Source organism: Lissotriton vulgaris, chromosome 6 (assembly GCF_964263255.1).
Source record: "Lissotriton vulgaris chromosome 6, aLisVul1.2, whole genome shotgun sequence".
NCBI lineage: Eukaryota > Metazoa > Chordata > Amphibia > Caudata > Salamandridae > Lissotriton > Lissotriton vulgaris.
In genome coordinates, this window is record NC_141694.1 from 1,850,250,181 (window position 1) to 1,850,274,776 (window position 24,596).

A 24,596-nucleotide genomic window follows, 5' to 3' on the forward strand; every position below is an offset into this window, starting at 1 on the left:
GAGAGGCCGAGGGGAAGTGGGAAGCCCGGAGAGGATGATCCAGATGGTTCCAATGCTTCGGGCTACGTGTACTGTTTATAGCGCGCTCTGTATTTATATCCAACTATACCATTTATACTCAACTATTTGCAGTAAAGTTTACTCTTGGGATATTCCACAGGGAGCATTAAAGTTAATATGCAGCTCCGGATCAGTTGCATCTATTCTGCGCTCCAAAGGTTGAATGTTCTAGAAAAAGCAAAAGTGGCACGAATCCCTGCTCTTGCTGACTAAAGTATTCATACATTAAAGAATAGCTTTATATGAACTTTATTCAGATTCGGAGCATATGTCTTAACTCACACGGAACTGCCAGCAGCTGCTCTAAAGAGAAAGCGGGCAGACTCCTTCTTCAAATACCTTGGCAAATGTTGTAAAACTACAAATCTCCTTCCTTTAATATATTAAGAGACAGAATAATGAATTACACAAAGTGCATAATACTGTTTTATTTTATCTGCATGCGTACGTTTATGTTGCTTGCTATTGGTCGACTTGGGAGCGCTTATCTCTTTTAAGCGCTCTGACACCCTAAATGGTCACGTTCGCGCTATATAAAACCGAAATAAACTAAAAAAAATAAAAATAAGATAACCTCACTTAATTAGTTTGACAATTATTTACATGTGATAGATAAAACATTGGCACAACATTAATACTGCATCAAATAGCACATTAACAATCACCTCACTTCAGTGAACTATTGGAGCAAATAGGGCAGAGCAAAAAAGGAACACCTATGAGGTAAGATAGTCATCCTCCTATTTGGATAAGCGAATCTCTCTTGACATTCACCAACCCTTCTGCCTTGCAACTCTCCTGTGAGTCGAGTGTATTTAAAGAGTTTTCTAAAGCACAAACATGACCCAAGGGTATCGGAGTGCTGTAGAAGTCAACTGTTTCATAGTTACAAAGATTCTGAAAATGGGACTAGATGCATAGAGATTGCAAATGGTAGTAACTATGAAATAGAATAAACAAACGCAGTTAAAAGAAACATAAACCGGTGGCTCTCATGGAATTCTAATAGCGACAGATTTCAAGTCGTCATATACGTTTACCATCTTACCTTTCTTCCATAAATTTCCTTCAGACAGTTTAATAGAATATCTGTCCACTCTCTTAACCGCAATCAATCCTGAAAACCTGTATAAACCCTTCTTACCTTGCTTTACTCTCACCATTTCTCCTACACAAAAATGACTGTCGAAGGTGTTTTCCATACATTACTCAAGCACTTCAAATCAAATTAACTTTATTCGGTTTTCAGTATGAAAGCCACAAAAGTACAAATTTACACAGTAAAAACACCAATTAAAAAGACGTTAAAAATTCATGATATGTTTAAAATTAAGATCTCTAAATACTGTACAATACATTTACTAGAGACTATGTTAAGACAGGTTCTCAGATTGCTCATAAGTTCGTACGGTGTTTGAGGCACATTCTAAGGTAGTGTGCCACGGATCTTGACACTAGGGGATTATCCAAGAACTGCAATGCCAGAAATGCTGGGCGGCACCTTCTGACCTTCATTGCTTTTAAGATTGGTAAAATCCATCTCTTACGGAATGGAGTATAAAAGGTACAAAAGAAAAGAACATGGATTGTGGACTGGGAAGAATTAGAGTCGCAGGGGCACGCTGTTGTAATATGTGTCCAGTTGTTCTGAGTGGGGAATGAAACCATGATGTGGAAAAGATTGAGCCTGAAACGAGTAAGCAGTAACTTTTCGAAATGAGTCAGGTCTTCCTGTAGATATGGTTGTATGGATGGGACAGTTTGTATCATGAGGCAATGTTGTACTGACGATTTGCCTATTTCTGTCATCAGTCTTAGTTGGTTTAAGTGAGACAGACATATCTTTTTTAGTTCTTTTTTTGCTATGTCTGTTACTGACTGTGGGTCATTGAAAAACCTCAGAAGGCCGATATCTGTAAGGAAGGTTTTTACGTAGTGTAGCCACTTTATCTTTTCCATATGCTCTAGGTTCATGCAGTCCTCTATAATTGCTCTTGTGAGTGTGCATTCGTCCGTTGCCCATATTCTGCGCCATAGCATTATGGGTTGGATCTTGATAAGATCGGAGATATGTTCGAGTCCAAGTTCTAGGTGGCATCCGAAGGTGGTCGTGCTCTTAGGGACTGCTAGTAAAAATTTGAGGAAGGTGTTTTCGATTTTTTTGGATTTGTTCGACGTTTGCCGTTCCCCAAACTCCTGCTCCAAAGATGGCCGTGGTAATGCATTTTGCATTGTAGATCTTTAACATCTCTACCAGGGTTTTTTTCCCTAGGCGAAGAGAGATGGCTTTTAGAGCGCCGACTGTTCGTATGAGCGATAGCTTGCGGGAGTTAATTGCATCTTTCCATTTGAACTCCTCGTCGATGGTGATACCAAGATATGAATAGGTTTTTGTTGTTTCAAGTGGTAAGTTGTCCACGAAGATTGTTTTCATCCTTTTCCCTCTACTGCCGACATGCATCACAAAAGTTTTCTTTATGTTAACTTTCAGGTTAAGATTAGTCATGAAGGTGCAGTAGTTGTTTACAGCTCTTTGTAACTGTATTGGAGTTCGGGCAAGAATCACCGCATCGTCGGCGTATAGCAATGCTGGGATTGGTCGCCGTCCAGCTGTTGGAAAGTCTTTTGTACCCTGCAGCATTGCTGCCTCTAGTCCATTAGTGTACAGAGTGAATAAGAAGGGGGCCAGTACGCACCCCTGCCTGACCCCCTTCTGTATTGGGAAGCTATCTGTAAGTTGTCCTTCCAGCCCGTATCTTACCTTGCCTGTGGCATCAGAATATAACTCACGTAAAAAATCCACTATTGCAGGGTCCCCATTTCCAGCATTATTAGCCAAAGTTTTGTATGTTCCACACAGTCAAACGCTGCCGTAAGGTCAACGTAGACCAAGTGGAGACTAGTTTTTTTAACAGTTGTATATTTTGCGGCCAGTAGGGTTAAATTCAGGACTTGGTCCACGGTGCTCAGGCCTGCCCTAAACCCGTATTGAAGGTCTGAAGCACTTTCCCTTCATCCCGAATCCCGAATAACTTCATCAGGGTTCCAGCTTTTCCTCCATGCATCTGTTCAAGCAGGTGGTACCAAGGAGACTTCATATGTTCATTATGCATTGAATCAGCCATGTTGCTTTGCCCTTTCCCCAGCGTGGTTGACATTTCTCTTCCTATGAATTGGTTCTTTTGATGGGTACTTCTAACTGCAGGTTCCTCACCTTTAAAGTTTTCCCCATCCGGCAGACTGGATCCGAATGTTTTCACAGCAGTGCTACTGCATGCCACTAGGCAGCTTCATGCGGCTTTGTGTTGGCCTCGTTGCTTCCTGGAATTGACATAGCGGAACTGGGCATCGACGCCACCCATGTTCGTGGATGTCTTTTCCTTTCTTTCCACACCTTCGTACATAGATAAGAGCTCCTCTCTCTTTTGTTAGTTCACTTTTGCTTTCAAAATTATTTCCAGTGTTTATGGGAACAAAGTCCCCACAAAAGACAACAGGGTTCAGACTGTGCTGTGATTTTCAGAAGCAGATGTCTGGGACATATCTGCTCTAAAGTCTGCCTCTAGTGTTTTTTGCTCAGGACATGACTCAAAGTTGTGCGAAGAAGGTGATCTGGACTGTGAAGCAAAGCTGTAAATTCCAGAACACCGAAAGTAGGCTGGGGGACCTTGTGTAAGTGCCGCTCCAAATTGAGGGTGTAGACTCGTTTCCACTCTCAGCGACACTCCTGCAAAATGTTCTCTTTGTATGTCAGTCATCTAGTAAGTTTAAATCTAAGAAAAAAATTAAGAAGTCGTTGACTCAACCACATCCTGCCACACTGTCCAAAGACAAGTTGAGACAACATCAAGGTGTGCCAGCTGATACCTGATCCTAGAGCCAAGGCCTCTTTTGCCATTGCGCCTCGAATTTCCCTGGCCATTGGCAACACCGTTGCAGGTGAGGCTGCTAAGGTTGCCATGTTGGGTAGTTTTGGCACTCTTCCGGCTCTCTGGTGCTCCTTAGGCCGCAGGGGCCTCTAGTCTGGTTACTACCTGCTGATCTGTCCTTGGCACCATCTGTGCCCTCAAACCCAACCCTGATATCTACTTCCATTTCAACTCCAAGATCTGCGTCCGTCACTTCTCCACCAATGCTGGTCCCTCTGCTCCCAAAGGTCGAGCTCCTACCAATTCCGATGTCGGACCTTGAGCAGAACCTGCTTCAGCCCTGGCTCAGATCATCGCCTAGAATCCTCCCTAGCTCATTCTTACCATGCTCTGATTCTGAGAAAGCTCTCCCTCTCCCACGAGGCCTTCCTCACATGCTTCCTCACCTTTGTAGTTCCACTTGGGCCTGCTACGAAGGGGAATGCATCCTTGGCTGTGAATATTAGATGTGCAGCTGAGATCCTGGACCGACAGGCACCTACAGTGGGAGCCAAGTCAGATGTCCTTACAGAGGTTTGCATGGTCTCATGTGAGCCATTAATTCCATTTAATGCAGCCCTGTTTGACACACTTGCTAGGGTGAAGCCCTGCTCTTGCCCACCGGTAAACAGACAGGTTGTCAGGCATCATAAACTGCCGCTGGGCGATCTGGACTTTATTATTCAGAATCAGACTTCTGAGAGTTTGGTGGTCCAAGTATCCACCCTTAAAGTTAACCCTAATGCATTTCCTACAACCCCTTTGAACAGGGAATCTAAAAGGATTGAGGCGTTCGGAAAGCAGATTTATTTCCTCCTTCAACTTGGCGTTGAGAGATCTGTTGATGCTGTCTGCCTATTAGAACGCTGTAAGCACACCATTTGGGATATGGCTAGCGAGATTTGGCTGGAGCTCCCAGAAAGATTTTGGACCTCATTAGCTCATACGAATCAAGATGGTGCGGATGCAGCGAAGTTAGTCTTTAGGGCTGGCCTGGATATGACTGACTGCTTGGGGCAAGGTGTGGTGCTTCCCCACATATGTGGATGTGATCTACTGGCTTTTCTGGGGTTGTTCAGATCTCTTTTGGATCTTCCTTTTGATGGGTCCTTCCTCTTTGGCAAAAAGGCAGGGTCTGCCCTTGAGCCCTTTAAAGAAAACAGAGTGAGTTTCTAAACTACTGTATACGTTTTGCAAGGCTCGCCAAGGATTGGGATTAAGCAGACATCAGGCAGGTTACCAGTTACACATTTTCACTCAGCCCCTGCTGCAACAGTCTCCGACCGACTTTCTTACCCTCAGCAGCTCACAGATACCCTGTGGGAGGCAGGATGAGACATTTTCGTCCATAGTGGGGGGGGGGGGGTTGTGATTTTCGAGAGATGGAGTCTCCAGATGGTCCAGCAAGTCTGTGCCCCACCATTCCTTTCAGACCACCCCAAGTCTCCCCTACATCAGAGTGGCTTTCGAAGGAGCACCTATTTATGTTGTTGCATAAGATGCCAGTTCTGTTGCCCATAGGTGCCATTGAGAGGGTGCAGCCCTCTGAAGCAGAGATGGGTTGCTGATCCCGCTATTTTCTTGTGCCAAAGAAGAATGGAGGCATTCATCCTATTTTGTATCTTCGCCCTCTAAATGGCTTTTTCTGGAAGGACAAAATTCAAAAAGCTCTCTTGGCCCATATTCTCTCTGCCCTGGATTCGGGTGACTTCATGATCGCCTTGGATCTGCAGGATGGGTACTTTCTCGTTGCCATCTTGCAGTCCCACAGAAGTTAAATGCAATTTAACCAGGTGCATTTTCAATTTGCCTTCCTCTCCTTCGGTGTTAACAGCACCCTTCAGGTGTTCACAGAAGTGATGTCAGTGGTTGCTGACCAACTTTGGATGTTTAGGATACCAGATTTTCCATCCCTTGGCGACTGGCTTGGTTCTCCACAGTCAGTGGTAGATCACCTCCAGACAACTGCAAACCGCTGAGTCTGAGTTCTTGGGCAATGAGCCAAAATCACACCCAACTCCTATGCAGAGGCTTCCTTTTATAGGAGCTGGTCTGGATATGGTACATATCATGGCCTTTCCTCCAGTGCAACAAGTCCAGGACATTAGGGCTATGATCCAGATGTTTTAGCCTCCTTTGATATCGGTGAGAGCAGCTGACACTCCTGGGTCTGTTGCATCCTGCGTGTCCACTTTGCCTGGTGGATCACGAATCGCGGTTGCAACTGAGGTGGTACCGGACATCTAACAATGGTGAGAGCCCTGGCTGGATCTTTTTGCCACCTTCAAACACAGTGTCAACACTTATGTGTGTTGGAGTTTCCAAGAATTCTCTCTAGGAAACTTATTCAGACTAGAGTAGAGCTCGTAACTCTACTCCGCCACTGTCTGTTCTGCCTCGAGTTCTAAAGATCATCAGGAACGACTGGGCCTAAGATACCTTAATGCCTCTGGGTTGCGACAGGAGTGTGTTACCTGGAAAGATGTGCGTGAGCATTTACCCTCCGATCAGGCTACCTCTGCAGGAGGATCTTCTGTCACACCAGCGGTTTAGAATATGCACAGCCATGCGTAGAGATTTGGTGGTGACCGTTGAATGCGTTCGATCTGTCACTGGAGGTTGTGTGTGTCGTTCTTGCATCCAGACATTATACAAAGTCCATCTATACTGGACACTGGGGAAAAAAGTGTTGCCTGTGGTTGAGTTCACAACAAACAAACACAAGCCAAACTGTCAAATGTATAATGGTTTGTTTTGTCCTTGGCCCAGCAAGGTCTTGCAGCGAATGCACTTAAAGGTTATTTTTGCATTTGCTTGACCAGTCGTCCTTATTTAAATCACCTGTTGTGATGTGCTTTATTAAAGTTTCAACATGTTCCCTCCCAAATTGTGATTCCATAGTTGGATCTGTTTGTTTCAGACTTTTCTTAGGTATTCCACCATTTAACCCATGCACAGCTCATAGCTGCACCTTCTCACTTTCAAAACAGCCTTTCTTACTGCAGCTTGTAGTGTGAGTGAATGCTCATCTCTATCTGTGCAACTGCACTACACCATCGTTTCCCTCAATAAGTTGGTGTTAATGACCTGGGCGGCCTTCTTGCCGAATGTTTTGACTCTGTTTCACTTTGGGCAATCCATCACCTATCCAAAATTTTTTGATCGATCTCATGCTTTGAAAGAGGAGGAGAGACTCCGTCTGGATCCCAAGAGAGCACTGAGCTTTCATATTGATCGCATCAAAAACAATCAGGAGGAGGATCAGCTCTTTGATGGATTCCCTGGAGCAAAGAAAGGCAATGTGATGAAGAAAAGGACTCTGTCATGGTGGATAGTCCTCTGCATTAAGGCCTGCTGCGCGCCGGACAAGTAGCACCCTTGACGGCATAGGAGCTCATTCGACCAAGGCCAGGGGTACTTATACCACCCCGTTTGCATGCAGGGTGCCTGTTCTAGACATCTGCCAGACTGTGGCATAGGTGCACACGTTCACAAAGCACTACAAGTCCGATGGGAAGGGCATTTCTCCCATCAGACCTTTTTGGTATGAGCCCAATCGACAGTCCTTCCACCTTTGGAAGACCAGGAATCTGTGGTCAGAAGCATCGATCAGAAGAACATGTTACCTTTGGTAGCGCTCTTTCTGGTGGATACGATGACCGCAGATTCCTCACTGTCCTCCCATCTCCCCGTTCTGTTGAGCAGCCTTCTATTGTCATCTGAAAAGGTCCCAAATTAGAGAGCTTCACACTACTACACCGATTGTTTTTGTGCTTCACACCCAAGGGCTGGTAGAATGTCCGCAAGAAACTGACTTCCCCATGCAGAGGTGGTACTTGTATCCTGTTCTGTTTTGTCACTTCCGTTGTGGGATGAGGCCATGACGAAGCTACACTACACTACCTAGTGGTGCGCTGGAGCACTGCTGGGAAAACCTCTGGATGCAATCTGGTGCCTGGGGAATACTCTAAAGTTGAGGAGTCTGTGGTTAGATTGAATATCTGCCAGAAACCGCGTTATCGAAGGCAAGTAACTTGTTCTTTGTGCTTCTCTTGTTATTGATTGTGGCCGTAATTTCAGTGGACTCTATTACAGCTCACACCAGAGTACATTTGTATAGGTCAGTTGTAAAGTGTTAAATAATCTTTTCAGTACGTTGTTCATTTTGTGACTGGGCTTCCTGGTTGTGGTGCACACAAGCTTTCTTGTATTCGGTTTGTCAGTTCTAATGTCCACCTGAGAGATGGTTTACGCCTTTGCTGCAGCTAATGCTTCTTAGCCGGATAGCACTAGTCCTGAACATGTGCGACCAGATCTAGCACTCTGTTCTTTTAGGTGTGCTCTGTGGGGGACTGTGCTTGACAGAATTTGTTTGGTCTTCTTCCCCAGTGCGCCAGGAGCCATTGTTAGGAGTCAGTGAGACCTTCAACAGCTTCCTGCGAAAAGCCCAACAGGTAAGTACCTCCTGACATTGATACCTTCTTCATTTGAAAGCTTCCCTCTGCATTCTCTTATCACTTTATTCCACGCTCTTTCACCTGATGACTGTCTGTCTGTTCCAGCTTTCTGACATGTGGCTGGCTGTGTTATGTGCATGCCTTCTTGTCATGTGCTAACTGCTACTGTTTGTGGTGTGTGCAATAGTATTTCACCTTGCAAGGCCCAATCTCCTCTCCCAACGATTCTTCATTATACAGCTGAAAGAGTACACTGGTTTGTCTTCCTCGTGCCACAGGTGCCTTGTTCGACTGCTGGATTTGATTCATGTGAAATGCTTGATTTTGGGAGCACTTTGAAAACTTTCACACCGCTGCAGTCCCCCCCCCCCCCATCTCCCCCCTTTTTTTACTCCCAATATCAGGACTTTGCAAGGTATTCGGAATTCAGCATTCCCCTTTTCAAAGGCTGAAATATTACTGTGTTGTGCCTGTCTTGGTCTTTTTTGTATTCAGTTTTTATTATTTTTATTCTCATTATGTCACCTGGAAGTTTCTGTACAAATCTTTTCTTACTATTGTTTGAAATCTCAGATCCACCACCGTCTCATATCATTGGATTTGTAGGAGCACGCATTCTCTAAAAACACCTAATTTTAGAATTGCCATCGTATTCCTTCTCTGCTGCTTTCTCTCTTGCATATGCATTTATTTATCTGTTTAAATATTTAAATCTCTTGGTAAGACTGGTGATTGTAATATTTAATTGTACTCGCCCCTATTCACACCATGTTCTTGATGGTGATCTACCTGGTAACTTTTCATATACTTGAATGTCCGCTTTATTGTTTTTTCATACTTTCTATCTTTGTTTCTTTGCTATTTTCTTAGCCTTTTACAGTGTTTTGGTCTCTGGAAATCTTCTTCTGGGATGAGCATACTAAATGAATGACCTTACCTAGCAATGTGTAGACCCGCTAAATGACTTTCAAAGCAGTAAAGATCTGGATGCCATTTTATGCTTTCTTTGTTCTAGTGACTTGATTGCCCTCCACCTGAAATGGCCGGCTGTACTATGGGATTTGCACTTTGTTGCCTACACTGAACTGTTTCCCAAACTGTGGTCCGCGGACCCCCAGGGGTCCCTGACACATTTCCAGGGGGTCCGCAGGCAGCAGTTTAAAAAGCACTGCAAAGTATCTTGTTTAATTAGCAGTTTTCAAAGAACAATAAACGTGTCAAGATGACGCCAGTGATTAATGTCCCTGCTGGAGAGAGATGAGAGTTTTGTCTGGTGGCAGCTTTGATTTATCCAATGTTGCTCAGAGGGTTAATATGCCTACTGCAAGGAAGTGTACCATGAATTTTAAGAAACAGTATTTTATTTGCATAGGTCAGTGGGTTACTGCTTTTGTCACAGGGATTCTTTTGTTACTCTGCAGTTCATAAGTGACAGTCGTAATCTAGCAAATAGACCTATAAACTGTCATCAAAGAGCTGCTTGCAAACTGTAAGGTTCAAGTTAGTAACATGTTTTTTCCCGGTCTTTCATTATCCTGATACTGCTAAAAAGGTTTATTTGGGTGGAAATACATTTTTATTGTTAAAGTCAATGCTAATCACTGTGTTATTTTCTGAATCCTGGGTTTGTGCTTTTCCAGACCGGGCACTTTTTAAAAATGCCTACCAGTATGAATGACATGTGAATTCTACACTTTGCCTTATGTAACATTTAATATACACTGACTTACATGTATGATTCACTGTCTCTATATGTGTGTGAGATGTAAAGTGCTCTGACATCCAACAATGGTATGAGCGATGCTATAAAAAATGAAATACACGTGACAGAGCGGGCTAAGGAGAAATGAGAAGCACTGTTGGAGGGTGATAGTGGGGGAATCATTGAAGAACCCCCCAAAAAATTGTCGTATTCTGGTGCATTGTCAGTTTCATTTACTATTCTTTAAAAGCTACTACAATTCAATATATAATTATGTGTTGTAGACTGCACCATTGTTTCCTAAATTATTTGGGGTGAGAGCCACCCAAAGTCCCCTTTGTCGTGGTCATGCTCACTCACTGAACTTGTGTGCACCGTATGGGGACTGGTCTGAAATCATTTGCCAAGGGCTGCTTTGGGTTTCCAGTCTGTCCCTGGCAGGAGCAGGAGCCTCATACTGCGAAATAAAGCCAACCATTGACAAGTTAGTCAGGAGATGCAGCACCAACCTTCCCATTAACTTTTTTTGTTTTCTTGCAAATTCTTTCAATATAAAATACAACAGAAGTGGTGAAGAGTGTCGTTAGCCTCCTTGGCTTAACACACTCTGCCACTTCAGAATCGCAGGGCTTCACCAAATTTACAAGAACATGGTGCAGCCCTGTGTTTCCCCTGCTCTTGTGCTACACTTAACAAGGGAAGATAGTTTATGTGCAGGAAGGGGGACCTTAAACAATCTTGAAGTGTTGTTTTGTCACTTCTATGTGTGCTGCTTAATGAGGCACACACGAAAGTTATAAAATGGCATTTTACTTTAAAGATTGTTGAGGTGCAGGAATGGTCACCTTCCTGAAGATAAACAATCCAAGGCGTTATGCAAAAACGAGTAGAAATTAAGCATTTCTCCTTGTTTCGCCAAGTTAAGACCCGGTTGTCCCTGGTCTCAATTTTGGCACTGCCTCCCATTTATGCTGCCCTTGTAAATAGGGGGCAGCGTCAAAATCAATGGGTGTTGCAATGCAACACCCACTGCCCACCCCTTTAACACTAAGCATTGGGTGAAAGGGGGTCTTATTTACAAGGCAGCGTTATTACGCAGCCTTGTAAATAAGGCGAAGCCCTTATCGCCATGGGAACCTTGCAAAAAGTGGTTTTCCATGGTGATAGGGGCTTGTAAATATTCCCCTAAAATCATTAGTATTTTGACTATTTGTTTTGTGTGCACACGTGTGTTCGTTTTTTTCGAATTACTGTTTTAATGTTTGAAATTTAAATCCTACAAATTGCTTGGGGGTCCCCGGCTTCTAGTGGTGACTCAATGGAGGTCCTCAGGAGACAAAAGTTTGGGAACCACAAGCCTATAGTATTCCTTTTTTAAACTCTGATCAGTTTCATATTCATTCCAAGCCCTCCATGAAGGGGCTGTAACTTCTACCTCAGTTTGTGGAAATGCCATTCAGTAGCACAAACCTTCTCATTCAGAAGCGTTTCAGCAGCGGTTTATATTCGACGAGGAAACTTATGTGGGTGTTCCACTTAACAGCGATGGAGCAAGAAGTTAAACATAAACGCCACAAAACCAAATCAAACAAGGTTTTTTTTCACATCTCGAAGGTTTCTCCTGGGGTGAGACTATAACAATTTGTCTCTGGACCGGAAACAAATTGCTTTAAAGTACTCGCTTCTATGGATCCTGTTGTAAGTCTTCACATTGTAATCTAAAATGAAGCACATTTTCATTATGAATGTTGTCATTTTGTATTCTCCATATTCATGGCCGCATTTTCAAATTTGGTGAGTAGGACAATGCCAGCAGTCTATTTCCCACATTTCTAAGTTAGTTTCCGCTTGCCATCCGCATGAGTAAGTCAGCCTATCTGCTTTCCTTTCAAATCGTTGCCCTACTGACTTGGCACGGTAGTTGAACACAACTGAATCATACAGTTGAGGCAGGTGGCTTTAGCTGCCGGCAGCCGTTAGGGTAATAAATCCATTATTGTTAAGATTAGATTACAAAGTGTCTATTGTAATGAGCAACTACTATCTTTGTTGTATTTCAGATTTACAAAGGGCTTTTAGATCCAAAGGTCTCAAGGCGATGGTCTGCTACATAAAAGAAAGAGTTCATTAGTAAAGAGAAGATGCAAAGATATCGATTGGATCAGAAGGCAGACCATCCCAAAGCTTGAGACCAGGCACTGTGAACGCTTTCCCTCAAGAGGTGGCTTTTCTAGATGGAGGGGTTCTGAGAAGACTGTTACAGGGAAAATAAAGGTTAGTTTAGGGTAGATATTTGTTTATATTCATTTGAGGAAAGTTTAGTGAAGATCCAAAAAGACATTTATGGGCGAACTTGGCTGGAGTAATGCTAGAGGAAAGTAGAACAGCTCTGGGCTCTCGATGTTGCGCCACCTGAAGTTTCTTGATGTGGTTCCGAGCAATACCTGAATGCAGTAATCTGACCTGGAGCTATAAATGGCACTTGCCTGGGTACCGTTGGCAGCCATGCGAATACCATCTGTAACTGTTACTAGAGCTGACTCAGTGCTTCTGCACGAGCAAACGCGTCCCTGGGCATCATCCAAAATAGGAAAAAATCAAAGTGGTCCAAGAGTTAGGAGACCGCAGTGCTGTCGGGGTCTTTGTTGCTTTTGGTTAAAGTGTGATGTCCCCTTAGTTAGCTGGGTCTTCAGGATAAAGTGTGGGGTTTAATAATAGAGGTTGACAGTCCCTTGCTGAAGTTCCAGAGGCTCAATATCATGATGAGAGCTCTGTGATGTTGAAAAGGATCTTAAACTCAAGAAACATTCAGTTTGAGAATTTATTACAGAATCCGATCTTTCAGAGAAGCAGATTTACAAGCTATGGCCGTTTTAGCGAATGAGTCGGTGGCGTGATACGCTGATTTACAGTTAGCTGCAGGTTTGGGTCCCTTGGTAATAGGAAGCCCATGCTCAGTGTCATTTACTACATTTGTGTCTGCTCGGAGGGCATTGCGGTACTTTCCTATATTGAATCTCAATACATGCAGTTTTCGATTTAAATAAATATAAGGACAATTTGATATGAAACAACTGGTTGGAATTTGATATTGATGTAGAGTTTTTTTTTTTTTATTTGTTTTTATTGTTGCATCAAGACAGATAATTTGGCAGTAGTATACATTCGTTGGTGTAGCTTCAACATTTAGCCACATCCGACCGCTAGCGCAACTTTTCGTTTTACTACATAACTTTCAACTTTTAGGTTCATAGATTGGACATTCAGCAGCATTCAATATATATATCGCCTTATTTAGTTGTAGCAGTATAGCGGTTAAGGCCTTGTATCCCACAGTTCGCATATCTATTGTCCATGCCAGGAGAGCACGGGAGTTCCTGGATTCTTCCTGCTGTTGTGTACCCCCACCTCCCTTCCCACACCTACTCTATATCATCTTCCTCCTCTGAACTATCCATATCTTCCTTCTCTGGCATTGGCTCACACAGCTCCCCCCTATATGTGTTCCATGGCGACCATATTTTATTCCATTTACGTGGATTAGCTCTTTGTTGATATACCGCCCTCTCCACCATCATGACCATGTCCATGTTTCTGCACCACTGCGCTAAGGTCGGTGCTGCTGATGCCCCCCATTTTTGCGCTATGTCCCGCTTTGCTAACATCATTCCGATAACCACCCACTGCCGCCCGTGTGGTGTCAGGTTGTTCGGGCCCCATACATTCAACAAACATACTCTAAGGTCAGGCGTGACCGGGATTTGTAGAGTCTGGGCGACAGTGCGCATTACACACCTCCAGTAATCTACCATGCTGGGACAGGACCATAGGGTATGGAACAGTGTGCCTTCTTCTCCGCAATTTCTCAAGCAGTAAGGGTGGTCTGCCCTCTGGATTTTATGTAGGGTAGTGCGTGTGTAGTATTCCCGGTGTAGTATTTTAAATTGTACTAGTCGGAATCTCGCCGAGATTCCAGCTTCTCTAGGTGACGCCATTGCAGCATTCCAATTTGTCTCATCTAACTCCCCTATCTTGTCCTCCCATTTCTCTTTCAGTTTCTGCAACGGGTCGGGTAGATTGTTTAACAGTTTGCGATATGTGAGGGAAGGGGCGCTGGCTTCCATGTAATTTGTGAGTAGTCGGTCTTCCAATGGAGCCGACTCCGGGACCTTAGTGCCTGGTTCAATTGCAGTCATTAATGCATGTCTGATCTGTATGTATCGCTACGTCTCAGTAATACCCAGATCGTATTGCTCTCTCAGGGTCTCGAACGGAACCACCCCATCCTTTGTCCACATATCACCCACCGTGGAGATCCCGATGCTGTCCCACTGGGTAAAGCCCTTGCTGTGCCTCAGATTACCCAGGGATTTGGAGTCCCACAAGGGTGTAAGCCGTGTAATCACACCCTCCCATTTCAGTCATGTTTGGGCTTTGTGCCATAGTGTCACTGTGTGTTTAGTTGGGCCGACCAATTTTGCCTAGCTGCCGTCTGTCTGCTAAATATGCCGGGTCATCCTGCGGTGCGTGTACCCACTGGTTGATCACCTTGAGGTGAATGAATGAATGAATGAAAATACATTTCTACAGCGCAATTGCTGCCCTGGGGCGTCCAAGCGCTAGGGAACCAGAGGGGGGTGTAATAAGGCTGACAGAGACTGGGAGGAGGGGGGAGGGGCTGAAATGATTACGGGGATTTGAATAGATGGGTTTTAAGTTACTTGCGGAAGGAGGCAAGGTTGGGGTTAGATCTCAGGTTCCAGATTTTTGAGGTGTTGAAGGTGAACATTCTTCCGCCTGCTCTAGACCTTTTGATTCTGGGGACTGTTGCCATAAAAGCCTGACTAGAACGTAGTTCACGGCCTGGGTGGTATTGGCTGACTAGGCTGCGCATGGTTTTTGGGCCCGAGTCCCAGAAGGCCTGATGGGCGATGCATATTGCTTTAAAGGTGACTCTTTTTCGTACTGGCAGCCAGTGAAGGCTGGTCAGTGCCTCTCTGACTGGGGTTCTTCGTGGAATTTGCAGTAGGGTGCGGACCGCACGGTTCTGCACCAGTTGCAATCTATTTAATGTGTACTCTGGGGCTCCCAGGTAAAGGACGTTATTTGAGTCCAGGCGTGATTGTATTATGCCCTGAATAGCTGTTTGTTTAGCCTCCATTGGGAGCAAGGGGAGGACCTTCTTCAATGTCCGGAGAAGTCCAAAGCAGGTGGCGGAGAGCTTTGTGGCCTGGGTGTTAAAGGTAAGATTCCTGTCCAGCCATACCCCCAGGCTTTTGATGTTATCTTTCGGAACCGGGGGGGGGCCTAGACAGGTGGGCCATAATGACTTGAAGAGGGTCGGATCGGCCGGGCCTAGCAGCATGAGCTCCGTTTTGTCCCCTTTCAGCTTTAGTGAGGACAGCGTCATCCAGGACTTCACCTCCTCCAGACATTTGGTTAGTCCCCCCGATGGAGAATGTTGGGCTTCCTGCGCTAAGGAGACTACCAGCTGTGTGTCGTCCGCATAGGAAATGATCTTAACTCCATACGGACGAACTACCTCAGCCAGTGGCCTCATATAGATATTAAAAAGCGCAGGGCTTAGAGAGGAGCCCTGGGGGACTCCACACTTCATAGGTATGCTGGAGGAGACGGCTTGTCCGTCAAACACCTGGAACGACCTGTTGCTTAGGAAGGATTTTATCCAGAGCCAGGCCTTATCCACAATGCCGACGTTTGCTATACGGTTCAGTAAGGTGTTATGACTGACCGTGTCAAACGCCGCACTAAGATCAAGGGGGACCACTGCCACTGATCCTCCTTGATCGATGGTTTTCCTGGACTCCTCGACGACCATAAGGAGGGCAGACTCTGTTCCATGCTTAGGCCTGAATCCTGTCTGGGTAGGGTCTAACAGCTGATTGCTTTCCAGGTAGTTGACCAATTGGAGATTGATGTATTTCTCCGCAATTTTGCTTACCCAGGGGAGTAGTGAGATCGGGCGGTAGTTGGCAAAGTCCGAGGGATCTAGATGGGGCTTTTTTATTAGTGCTCGAACCATTGCCTTTTTCCAGGCAGGAGGAACAATGGCAGAGTCAATGGACGCATTCACTAGATTCTTGATGATGGGTAGAACCGTCTGGGATGCAAGTAACATTGTCTCTGGGGGGGCCGGATCTGTTGGTGAGCCGGATTTCACTTTCCGAGCTGTGGATTCAGCTGCTTCTAGGTCCATACAGGTGAAGTGGTCGAGCGTGGGTGGGGAGGCTAGCTCTGGGTCTGAACCTCCGTTGTTGTTATGAGGTGACGGGGAGGCAGTGCTGGTTGGGAAGGAAGTGTATATTTTGTTCACTTTGGCCGAGAAGAATTCTGCCAGGTCGTTACATTGGGCAGTTGATTTCTCCTCGTGAACACTGGAGGGGGTGGTTTAATCAGGGTCTGCAGGGTTTGGAAAATTTCCCTGGGTTTGGAAGTTGAGGTTAGGATCTTATTCGAGAAGTATTTTGTTTGGGCAGTTTTTATCTCCTCTTTATAGGTTTTTATTTCTTCCCGATATCGGGTTTTGTCCTCCATAGAGTAGTTTGAGCGCCATTTTCTTTCTGCTTTTCGGCAGTGTCGCTTTTTTTCTCTAAGGGCTTCCGTATACCATGGGGCTGTTTTGTGGGAACGTTTAGCCGATGATTTCTTGAGGGGGAGAATGGTCTCAAGGGAGTGCAAAATCCAGCTTTCGTATTCCTGGTTTGCCAGACAAGGGTCTTCATTATTTGAGGGGAGATTTTCCAATAGTTTGTTTGTCCATTCATCTACTTGTATCCGTGCCCATGATCTCGCGTATCTAATCGAGGGGGTAGGGGGAATGGGTTTCTCAGTGAGCCAGGTGAGGGGCACCAAGGAATGATCAGTCCAGGGGAGGGGAAGAGGGGGTTCAGTTGATAGCTCCGCGCAGTTGCTAAATACTGGGTCCAAGAGGTGTCCCTTTGTATGGGTAGGAGTGTTTACTCGTTGAATAAGTTGTAGTGCGGCCAGGTCGTCAGTCAAGGTAGTGGCCGTTGCGTCTGATGGTGAGTCGAAGTGTAAATTAAGGTCACCTAACACAATGAAGTTGGCCGCAGCGCAGATGCGAGGTGCTACTGTTGCTGGGAGACTACTATGAAATTGTTTCGGAGGGCCGGGTGGGCGGTATATCAGGGTGCCCGAGAGGCAGTGGTTGGGGGAAAACTCCAGCGCGAAAGCTAAGTTTTCACAATCTGGGATGTTTTCCGTGATGAGTCGGCAGCGATATTGGTCTTTTACTATAATTGCTAGTCCTCCCCCTCTGCCATCTGGGCGGTCTTGACGAGTAATTTGATAACCAGCGGGGAGAGCGGCAACCACATCGGGGTCAGAGTCAGACGTTAACCATGTTTCCGTAAGGAACAGTGCGTCTGGCTTGCGTTCTTCTAGTAGGAGGGATATTTCCAACCTGTGTTTGGGGAGGGATCTGCAGTTTAAAAGAAGCATGCGGTATTCGTGGCGTGGGGGTTTTCTCTGCCTTGTGGGGAGGGCAGCACTGCATTTTGGACAGTTGGCAGGAAGGGGTGTGGTATCAAGAGCGTACCTTTGACAGTCATGTTCCATGGGTCTCAGGTCGTGGAGGGCGGCCGAGCTGTAGGCCAGGGTCTGGTTTGCCTGGGTAGTAAGTGGTATGGCCCCTGGCCCGGACTCGGCGCGGACGAGCGCAGACGAGCTTGCCTTATGCGCGCCTTTGGCGCGCATTCGTCGCGCCCGCTGCGCTCGTCCGCTGCGCTTCCTGAATGGACACATTTTTATAGGCAGTGATCGGGAAGTGCGCGAGGGGGCGTGGCCTGTCCGGTGGGCGTGGAGGTGAGCCGCCCAATAGTATAGTTCCAAGTTTGGGAATGCTATCCCCCCACTGTACCAGTCTCTAATCATTTTCACCTGCGCGACCCTAGCTGGTCGATTTCCCCATAATAGGCCTGACAGTTGACCTGATATCTGTCTAAAGAAGTACAATGGGACCAACGCCGGTGTGTTTTCCAAGACATAGAGGAAACGGGGCAGCGCCATTATCTTGAAAAGCGCCGCTCTGCCCAATAATGTTAACGGGAGGGTCTTCCAATGTCTTACATCCGCTTTTAATCTGTCTAGCAGCGGCCTTAGATTCATGTCTTGAAAGGCCATGTGATCTCGTGTGATTTGGATCCCTAGGTATCTGAAGGAGACGGTCTCCAATATTAAAGGGCAGTCCCCACTTAAGTGTGGCGGCGTTCCGTGCAGCATGTAAAGCACCGATTTCGTCCAGTTGATTTTATAACCTGAAGCTACACCGTGTCGCTCACACAGCGCCAATAATACTGGAATTCCCACTGCCAGGTCTGTTAGGTATATTAACATGTCGTCCGCGTATAGTGACACTCTGTCCTCCCAGTTGTCCCCCCAGTTTATGCCCCGCAGTAGCTGGGTGGTCCTAATGATAGTGGCCAAGGGCTCCAGCACTAAGGCGAACAGTAGCGGTGAGAGCGGGCAACCTTGTCTCGTACCCCTTGCTAGCGGTATTTCTCTCGAGATGTGGCCATTTGCCGTCACTCGCGCCACAGGGTTTCTATACAGTAGCCTAATCCATGCTATGAATTTTGGGCCGAAACCCATATGTTGTAGGACCGCGAAGAGGTAACGCCATTCTACCAAATCAAACGCCATTTTGGCGTCCAGCGAGAGGATTGCTGCAGATTCTGTCAATAATGGGGCCCTCGCCATCACACCATGCAGTCGTCTGAGACTCATCGCCGTACTCCTGTGTGGCATAAATCCCGACTGATCTGGATGTATTAGGTGTGTGAGGTGAGGCAATAATCATTGATGTAGAGTTTAACGCAAGATCACTTAGGATGTTCAGTTTTCTCTGGTCTGGTGCATTATGCAAATAATCAGAACAATATGTAAGCAAAAAAAGTAAAAGCTTCATTTGATATAATTTACTGCTGGAACTATGTTGGGAAGTGCCATCTACATTCTGTGCACCGGGCCTCTGATATCCAGATCTTTATATTTCTTCTTAAATCAAGAGGAACGTGTGTGTTTCTCATTTTGTTTCTGTTGCAATAAAGGGCAAGTGTATGTGCAATCGGCATGGCCTGTTGGTTTCGATCAGATGAAATGAAATAAAAGCAGATGCATTTCTTGTGTATATCCGGCCTGATGTGTGGGACACTGTCAGCAGATGGAGAGCTCAGTTATTCCACTAAATCAAATCTTCAGCTACAGTAGTATCAGGTTTAATTTCTAAATGATAATTAACATTGTCAGCTATAATCTAACATTTTTGATTTGAAGGAAATAAGAAATCGGAGATTTCAGAGAAAAAGGAAGTAGAGAGAGAACAATATGCAGGGAGTCCCACAATCGACTTATAGCAGATACCTGGAATGACGCAAATATTGTTTTTTCCAGAAGCTATAATGTTGAGAATGCACAAGGATGTTTCTACTCTACTGCCACATTTTGTGCAAGAGGGCACTACCAAGGTAGTAAAGGAACATGAATATGAGGTGGGTTTCCGCACCATCTAGGATAGTACTCTGATCAAACACAATAAGATGATGGACGGAGCGCTGACAATTTTCAGACAATCGCCCCCAGTCACAGATCTGATTTGAATCCATATTGTTCTTTTGCTCACTCTGCCACCCCAGGTCAGACATGGCCATATGCAAATCAGTCTTGACCCTGTGACTCATGGGAACAGTCCAGCCCGAACTGCCAAGCCAGGTCCTCCCTTTGCCGGAATCCAGCATCCTGGGACTGGTTTCGGGGTAACACCCCTCTTCAGCCAGGCTAGCTTGCATCCAGTGGGTCACCACTTTCATAAAGCAGTAGCTACTTGTTATTTTTCTTTTATGAATGACAGGGGGAACCCATTAATCCAAACGGTACCTGGGTAAAGAAGACTCAATTTATAAGAAATTGGTACCTTGGTTCTACGGTTTATATTCTTAGTTGTAGTAATAGGGAATAAAGACAAAGTATTCCCTATTTAGTATTCATATTACTATGACCACACTTTATATATTTTTTCCATACAATCTCATGTCTCGTCATGAACCGCACCACGCCTTAGAATTTTACTTAAATGTTTTTTTACTTTATATATTTAATTTTCAATTTCAAACACATTTGTATATACATGTATTCTTTATATATATATACAAGAGAAGCCCTTTGTTTCAAAACTAGGATGTCTCACTGAAAAAATAAACAAGACATTCCTATAGAGATCTAACAGACTTATGTGAGGGAAACAACAGGTATATATTATTCAAACCCAGTATCTTTTAAATCCCCCAACAAATTATTTAAATTAATCAAGTTTTTTTTAATCTGGTGTCTCTTTAAAGTCGACGCGTTTCAGCCAATCGATTCTGGCCTCTTCAGGACTAGGGCTATTCGAAATCCATCGGGTTCAAGGTCATCTGGGGCTGGGAGTCATTTTCATGTTGAATCAGGTTTCCTCTCTTTCACTAAACTTTGTTTATATCCAGTTTGTGAATTTAAATAATGCGCTGCCTGTCCTTGGGTGATATAGATCTCTCCCCGACAGCGTTTTGCTTTCAAGCGGACCACTTCTTCGTTTTTAAACCCTTGTGTACAACCATGCACCCGACCCAGCTGGTGTGGCCTTGCTCTATTCCCGGGGTGTTTTTCTAATGTGTCTCTTCCTTTCCGAGCGAAGTAAACATCGTTCTGGTGACCAGAATAGCCCTAGGTCTTTGCTGTTCTTTGTTTTTGTCCTGGGGAATAGGCCCTCCAGGACATTGTTGTTGGGCCCCGCTCATGCCCCTCTCACCAGAAAAATCATAAATGTATGTGCATTGTCTATTGGGCCCTGGTTAACCCAAAGGGTTATCTTCAAATGTCGGCGAAGCCCCACACAATCTAGTCTTACTTTCTTAAATCAAAAGTCAAATCTTAGGAAGTGCATATCTTGGGTGCAGCTAGACTGATTTTTTTCCCTATCTTTGGCTCGCTTTGCTCCTGGTAGTGAGCGCTAGACTCCTGGTTTCTATAACTGTGCACTTTGCTCGGAGCTGTATATACTGGCTCTCTGCACCAGCCTTCTTCTCAACCTGGATCCTGGTGCTCCTCTTCTACTGGCGCAGCTCCTTCACTACCAGCCAGCAGAAGTCCAGCCCGCACTTTCAAGGCCCACAGCAGCCGCGATCCATGCAGGTAGTAGCGGGAGGCATTCCAAGGGACGATGCAGATGGACAACTAAATAATTTTCTCTTGGAATCGTCCCTCGGAATCCCCTCTTACACCGCCCCACCACTGTTACCTGCATGGACCGCGACTACCCCACATCCTTCTGGCCATCTTACAGAATACTTTAGTGGCAGTAGAGTCCACCTCTTTCCCCATCTGGTGCTCCAGAGGCATGAGGGGTCTAGCATCACTGACTCTGGTAGACCCTTTGTCCTGAGGGGTCAGCTGTAAATAAAGCTTTTAGTCCAGCTTTACTTGGCTCTCTAGGGCAATGCAATATGGCGCTGTCAAGTTTTCTCTGTTAGAGCGCCTCAGAGGGTCTCGGCTCCACCCCGAGCTGACGTTACTGCTAGTTGCTTTCCCACCTAAACTTTAAAGCGGAGCCCCTCGTGTGCTGATTCTAGATGTCTTGGTTTCCTCCTTTGTTCAGTAAGCCTGGGTGACCCAGCCCAGGCACAGTGATTTTCCTCCCCACTCCTTCCCTCCCAGGAATTTGGTTAATTGCTCTTTTTGTGTGGGGAAGCCTTTGTATACTCTGGGGAGCTGGGTAATTAACGTGGCCCAGCGGGTGGGACAAAGGCCTGGAATCTGATTATTAGCTGAGCCAGATAAATAGGACAGTTCTGAAAGTCCCTTAAGATGTATATGTATGTTAATGAAACCTGCTAAATCATGCATGTTTTCCCAGTTTGACACATTGGTGGAATGTATAGGCTTAAGTGTAGGTAAACTGCACTTTAAGCCACATTCACTTATGTATACAATACAGTGAAAGCACTATATATTTTCCAGTAAATATTACTGAGCGATCTATATATGCCCCTACTGCAGGTCAAACCTGTCCTTGCACAGCCCTTTCTGCCCCGGACTACCTGTACACAATGACACTTCACACTACAGTAGTCTCACATGCCGGTATTGTATGCATTGAAAGTGACATGCACTGTACCTACATAGAAGCCACCACAGTGCACTGACATCAGTTCTTATTGCTTCCATGCCAACAGCACGGAACTGGAGAGCTCCCGATATCATGTTTTGACCATCTTTTTTTGACTTCTTGTCAACGTTTTGAGCAACTTGCTCCCAGCGTGCCAGGAACATGTCCCCTACCAAACCAGTGTGGAGTGTCATAGACCGATTTCGGTTGCTGACCCCCCCTCTTGGTGTGTTGTGGATCAGACGACGAATCAAGGGCCTGTACCGACTGTCTATCAATGCACTCGATGGCGATCAGGGAATGAGTCCTTCATCTCTTAGCAGTGCAGTGTAGGAAAGTGCCCCTTTTTGTTGCCCCCCACTTTTTGCCTGACATTGTTGCTCTTTGACTGAATGTGCACTGGGTTCCTGCCAACCAGATACCCAGGGCCTATGTTCTTTCTCTAAAACCGTGTACCCCCAAATTAGCTCCTCTTTGGCCAAATTTAATTCCTTTATAAAAGATACCCTAGATACCGAGGACCCTGTGACCAAAGAAGGTCTCGAAGTGCTGCAGCACTTTTAGTGCCACCCTTCAAGGTCCTGTACCTTAACACACACTGCCATTGCAGGCTGCATGTTTTGGTGCAGAGAAAAGTGAAGAGTCGACATGGCTCACATCCCTGTGCCCCATGCCTACAACCCATTGCCTATGACCAAGGTCAGCCACCCCTCTAGTTGAGTGCACTATGCCAGTGGTGATGGTACAGGAGCATGAGCCCTGTACCTCTACATTCCTCTAAAGTGTAAGCCTATTCGTAAGACGTAAGTGCAGTAAAGCCATAAAAAGTATATGGTCTGGGAGTTTGTCATTACGAACTCCACAGCACCATAATGGCTTCACTGAAATCTGGTACGTTTGGTATTAAACTTCACAGCACATTAAACCCACACTGATGCCAGTGTGGGATTTAATGAAAAATGCTCTCAGAGGGCATCTTAGAGATGCCACCTGAAAAACAACCTAACTCTAGAATCCTGGCTGACTGGCTGCTCTCTTGCTGCCACTCCCAGACATGTTTATGGAACTTGGGTTGAGAGCCTCCCGCTCTCGGGGCCAGGAACCAAAGCACATCCTGGGCAGCGGTGCCAAGCCTCCTCCCCCAGAATGGGCAGGGTCCATCAAGGGGAGGCTTCTAAGGCTTGCCACCTTTGACATTTGCTTTACCCAGCAACTGGCCCCCACCGGTTCTGACCCCCACTTTGGGTGGCAGAATCGGCAGGAAAACCAAGATAAGTTAGGTGTGCCCACCTTTGCCAACCCCATCCCTCAGGTGGGGAGGCGAGGTGAAGCGCAACTCTGAGTCCACGCCATCTTGAAGATGGGGGGGGCCCAGCCAACCACAGTGAGGCTTATGCCTCCCTCCCACTGGAGGGTGCCATAATAGGGGGTGTACCCACTGTACCCATCCCTAAGAAAAGTAATCTGAAAAGTAATCCAACAAACTACTCAAAAGGTAATTACAAAGTAACTGTATAGCAATTCAACTGTTTATGACCATTTGACTTACCTGTAACCAATTGCATTCAGCTGCATTTCCACTGCATTATTCTTGCAAAGTACTATTACTCTTACCTGTGCCAGGCCTTGCTTGATTCTAGTAATAAACTACTACTAAATAATTTATGTATACAAAACAAATTGGTCAAAGGTCAGTCTTTGAGTGTGTGACACCATTTCTTGTCTGAGTGTGTCCAATAAATGCTTAATACTACCCTCTGATAAAGTTTTATTGCTCGCCCACACTCCCACAAATAGAGAGTAAGGTATTATCTACTTTTATCTCTGTAAGCCTTTGGTGGTCCACTGGACTCTGTGCACACTATACCTTACTTTGGTATAGTATATACAGAACCAGTTTCCTACACGTGGCACAAGAAGCCTTGGTGTTCCAGATCCTGAGGAAGGTCTAAGGCCCAGTCACTGAGCCAGTCTTGCTTTCTGTCTTCTTCGAAGTCCAAGTCGTCATCATTGAATTCGGGTAAGTCAAAAAAGCACAGTAAGAAGTCCATGCTTACTTCACCCATTTCACCTGTCTTGTGCCTCTAGGGCCCGCTCCTGTACTCCCCCAACGAAGCTGGATGCCAGGTCTCATCTGTGCCTCCCTGACTTCCTCAGAGCGACCCTTGCCCAACTTAACGAGTTATATATGGCAATGCACTCCATTTTTTGGCCCCTGGCTTTCTCTGGCACGCCTTCAATCCCCACAGAGCAGAGAGGTGTCTCAGCTGGGATACTGCTGGTGAGCC

General features: G+C 45.6%; 1 protein-coding gene across 2 annotated transcripts in view; it reads left to right on the plus strand.

The window, feature by feature from the left end:
- The window catches only part of SNX17 (sorting nexin 17), a 214,892-nt gene that overhangs the window by 103,645 nt on the left and 86,651 nt on the right, over nt 1-24,596 (plus strand). For both annotated transcript variants that reach the window (XM_086928164.1, XM_086928165.1), the window contains exon 4: nt 8,358-8,422. In XM_086928164.1, coding sequence (XP_086784290.1) covers nt 8,358-8,422 — 65 coding nt within the window. The remainder of the gene's footprint in view (nt 1-8,357; nt 8,423-24,596) is intronic.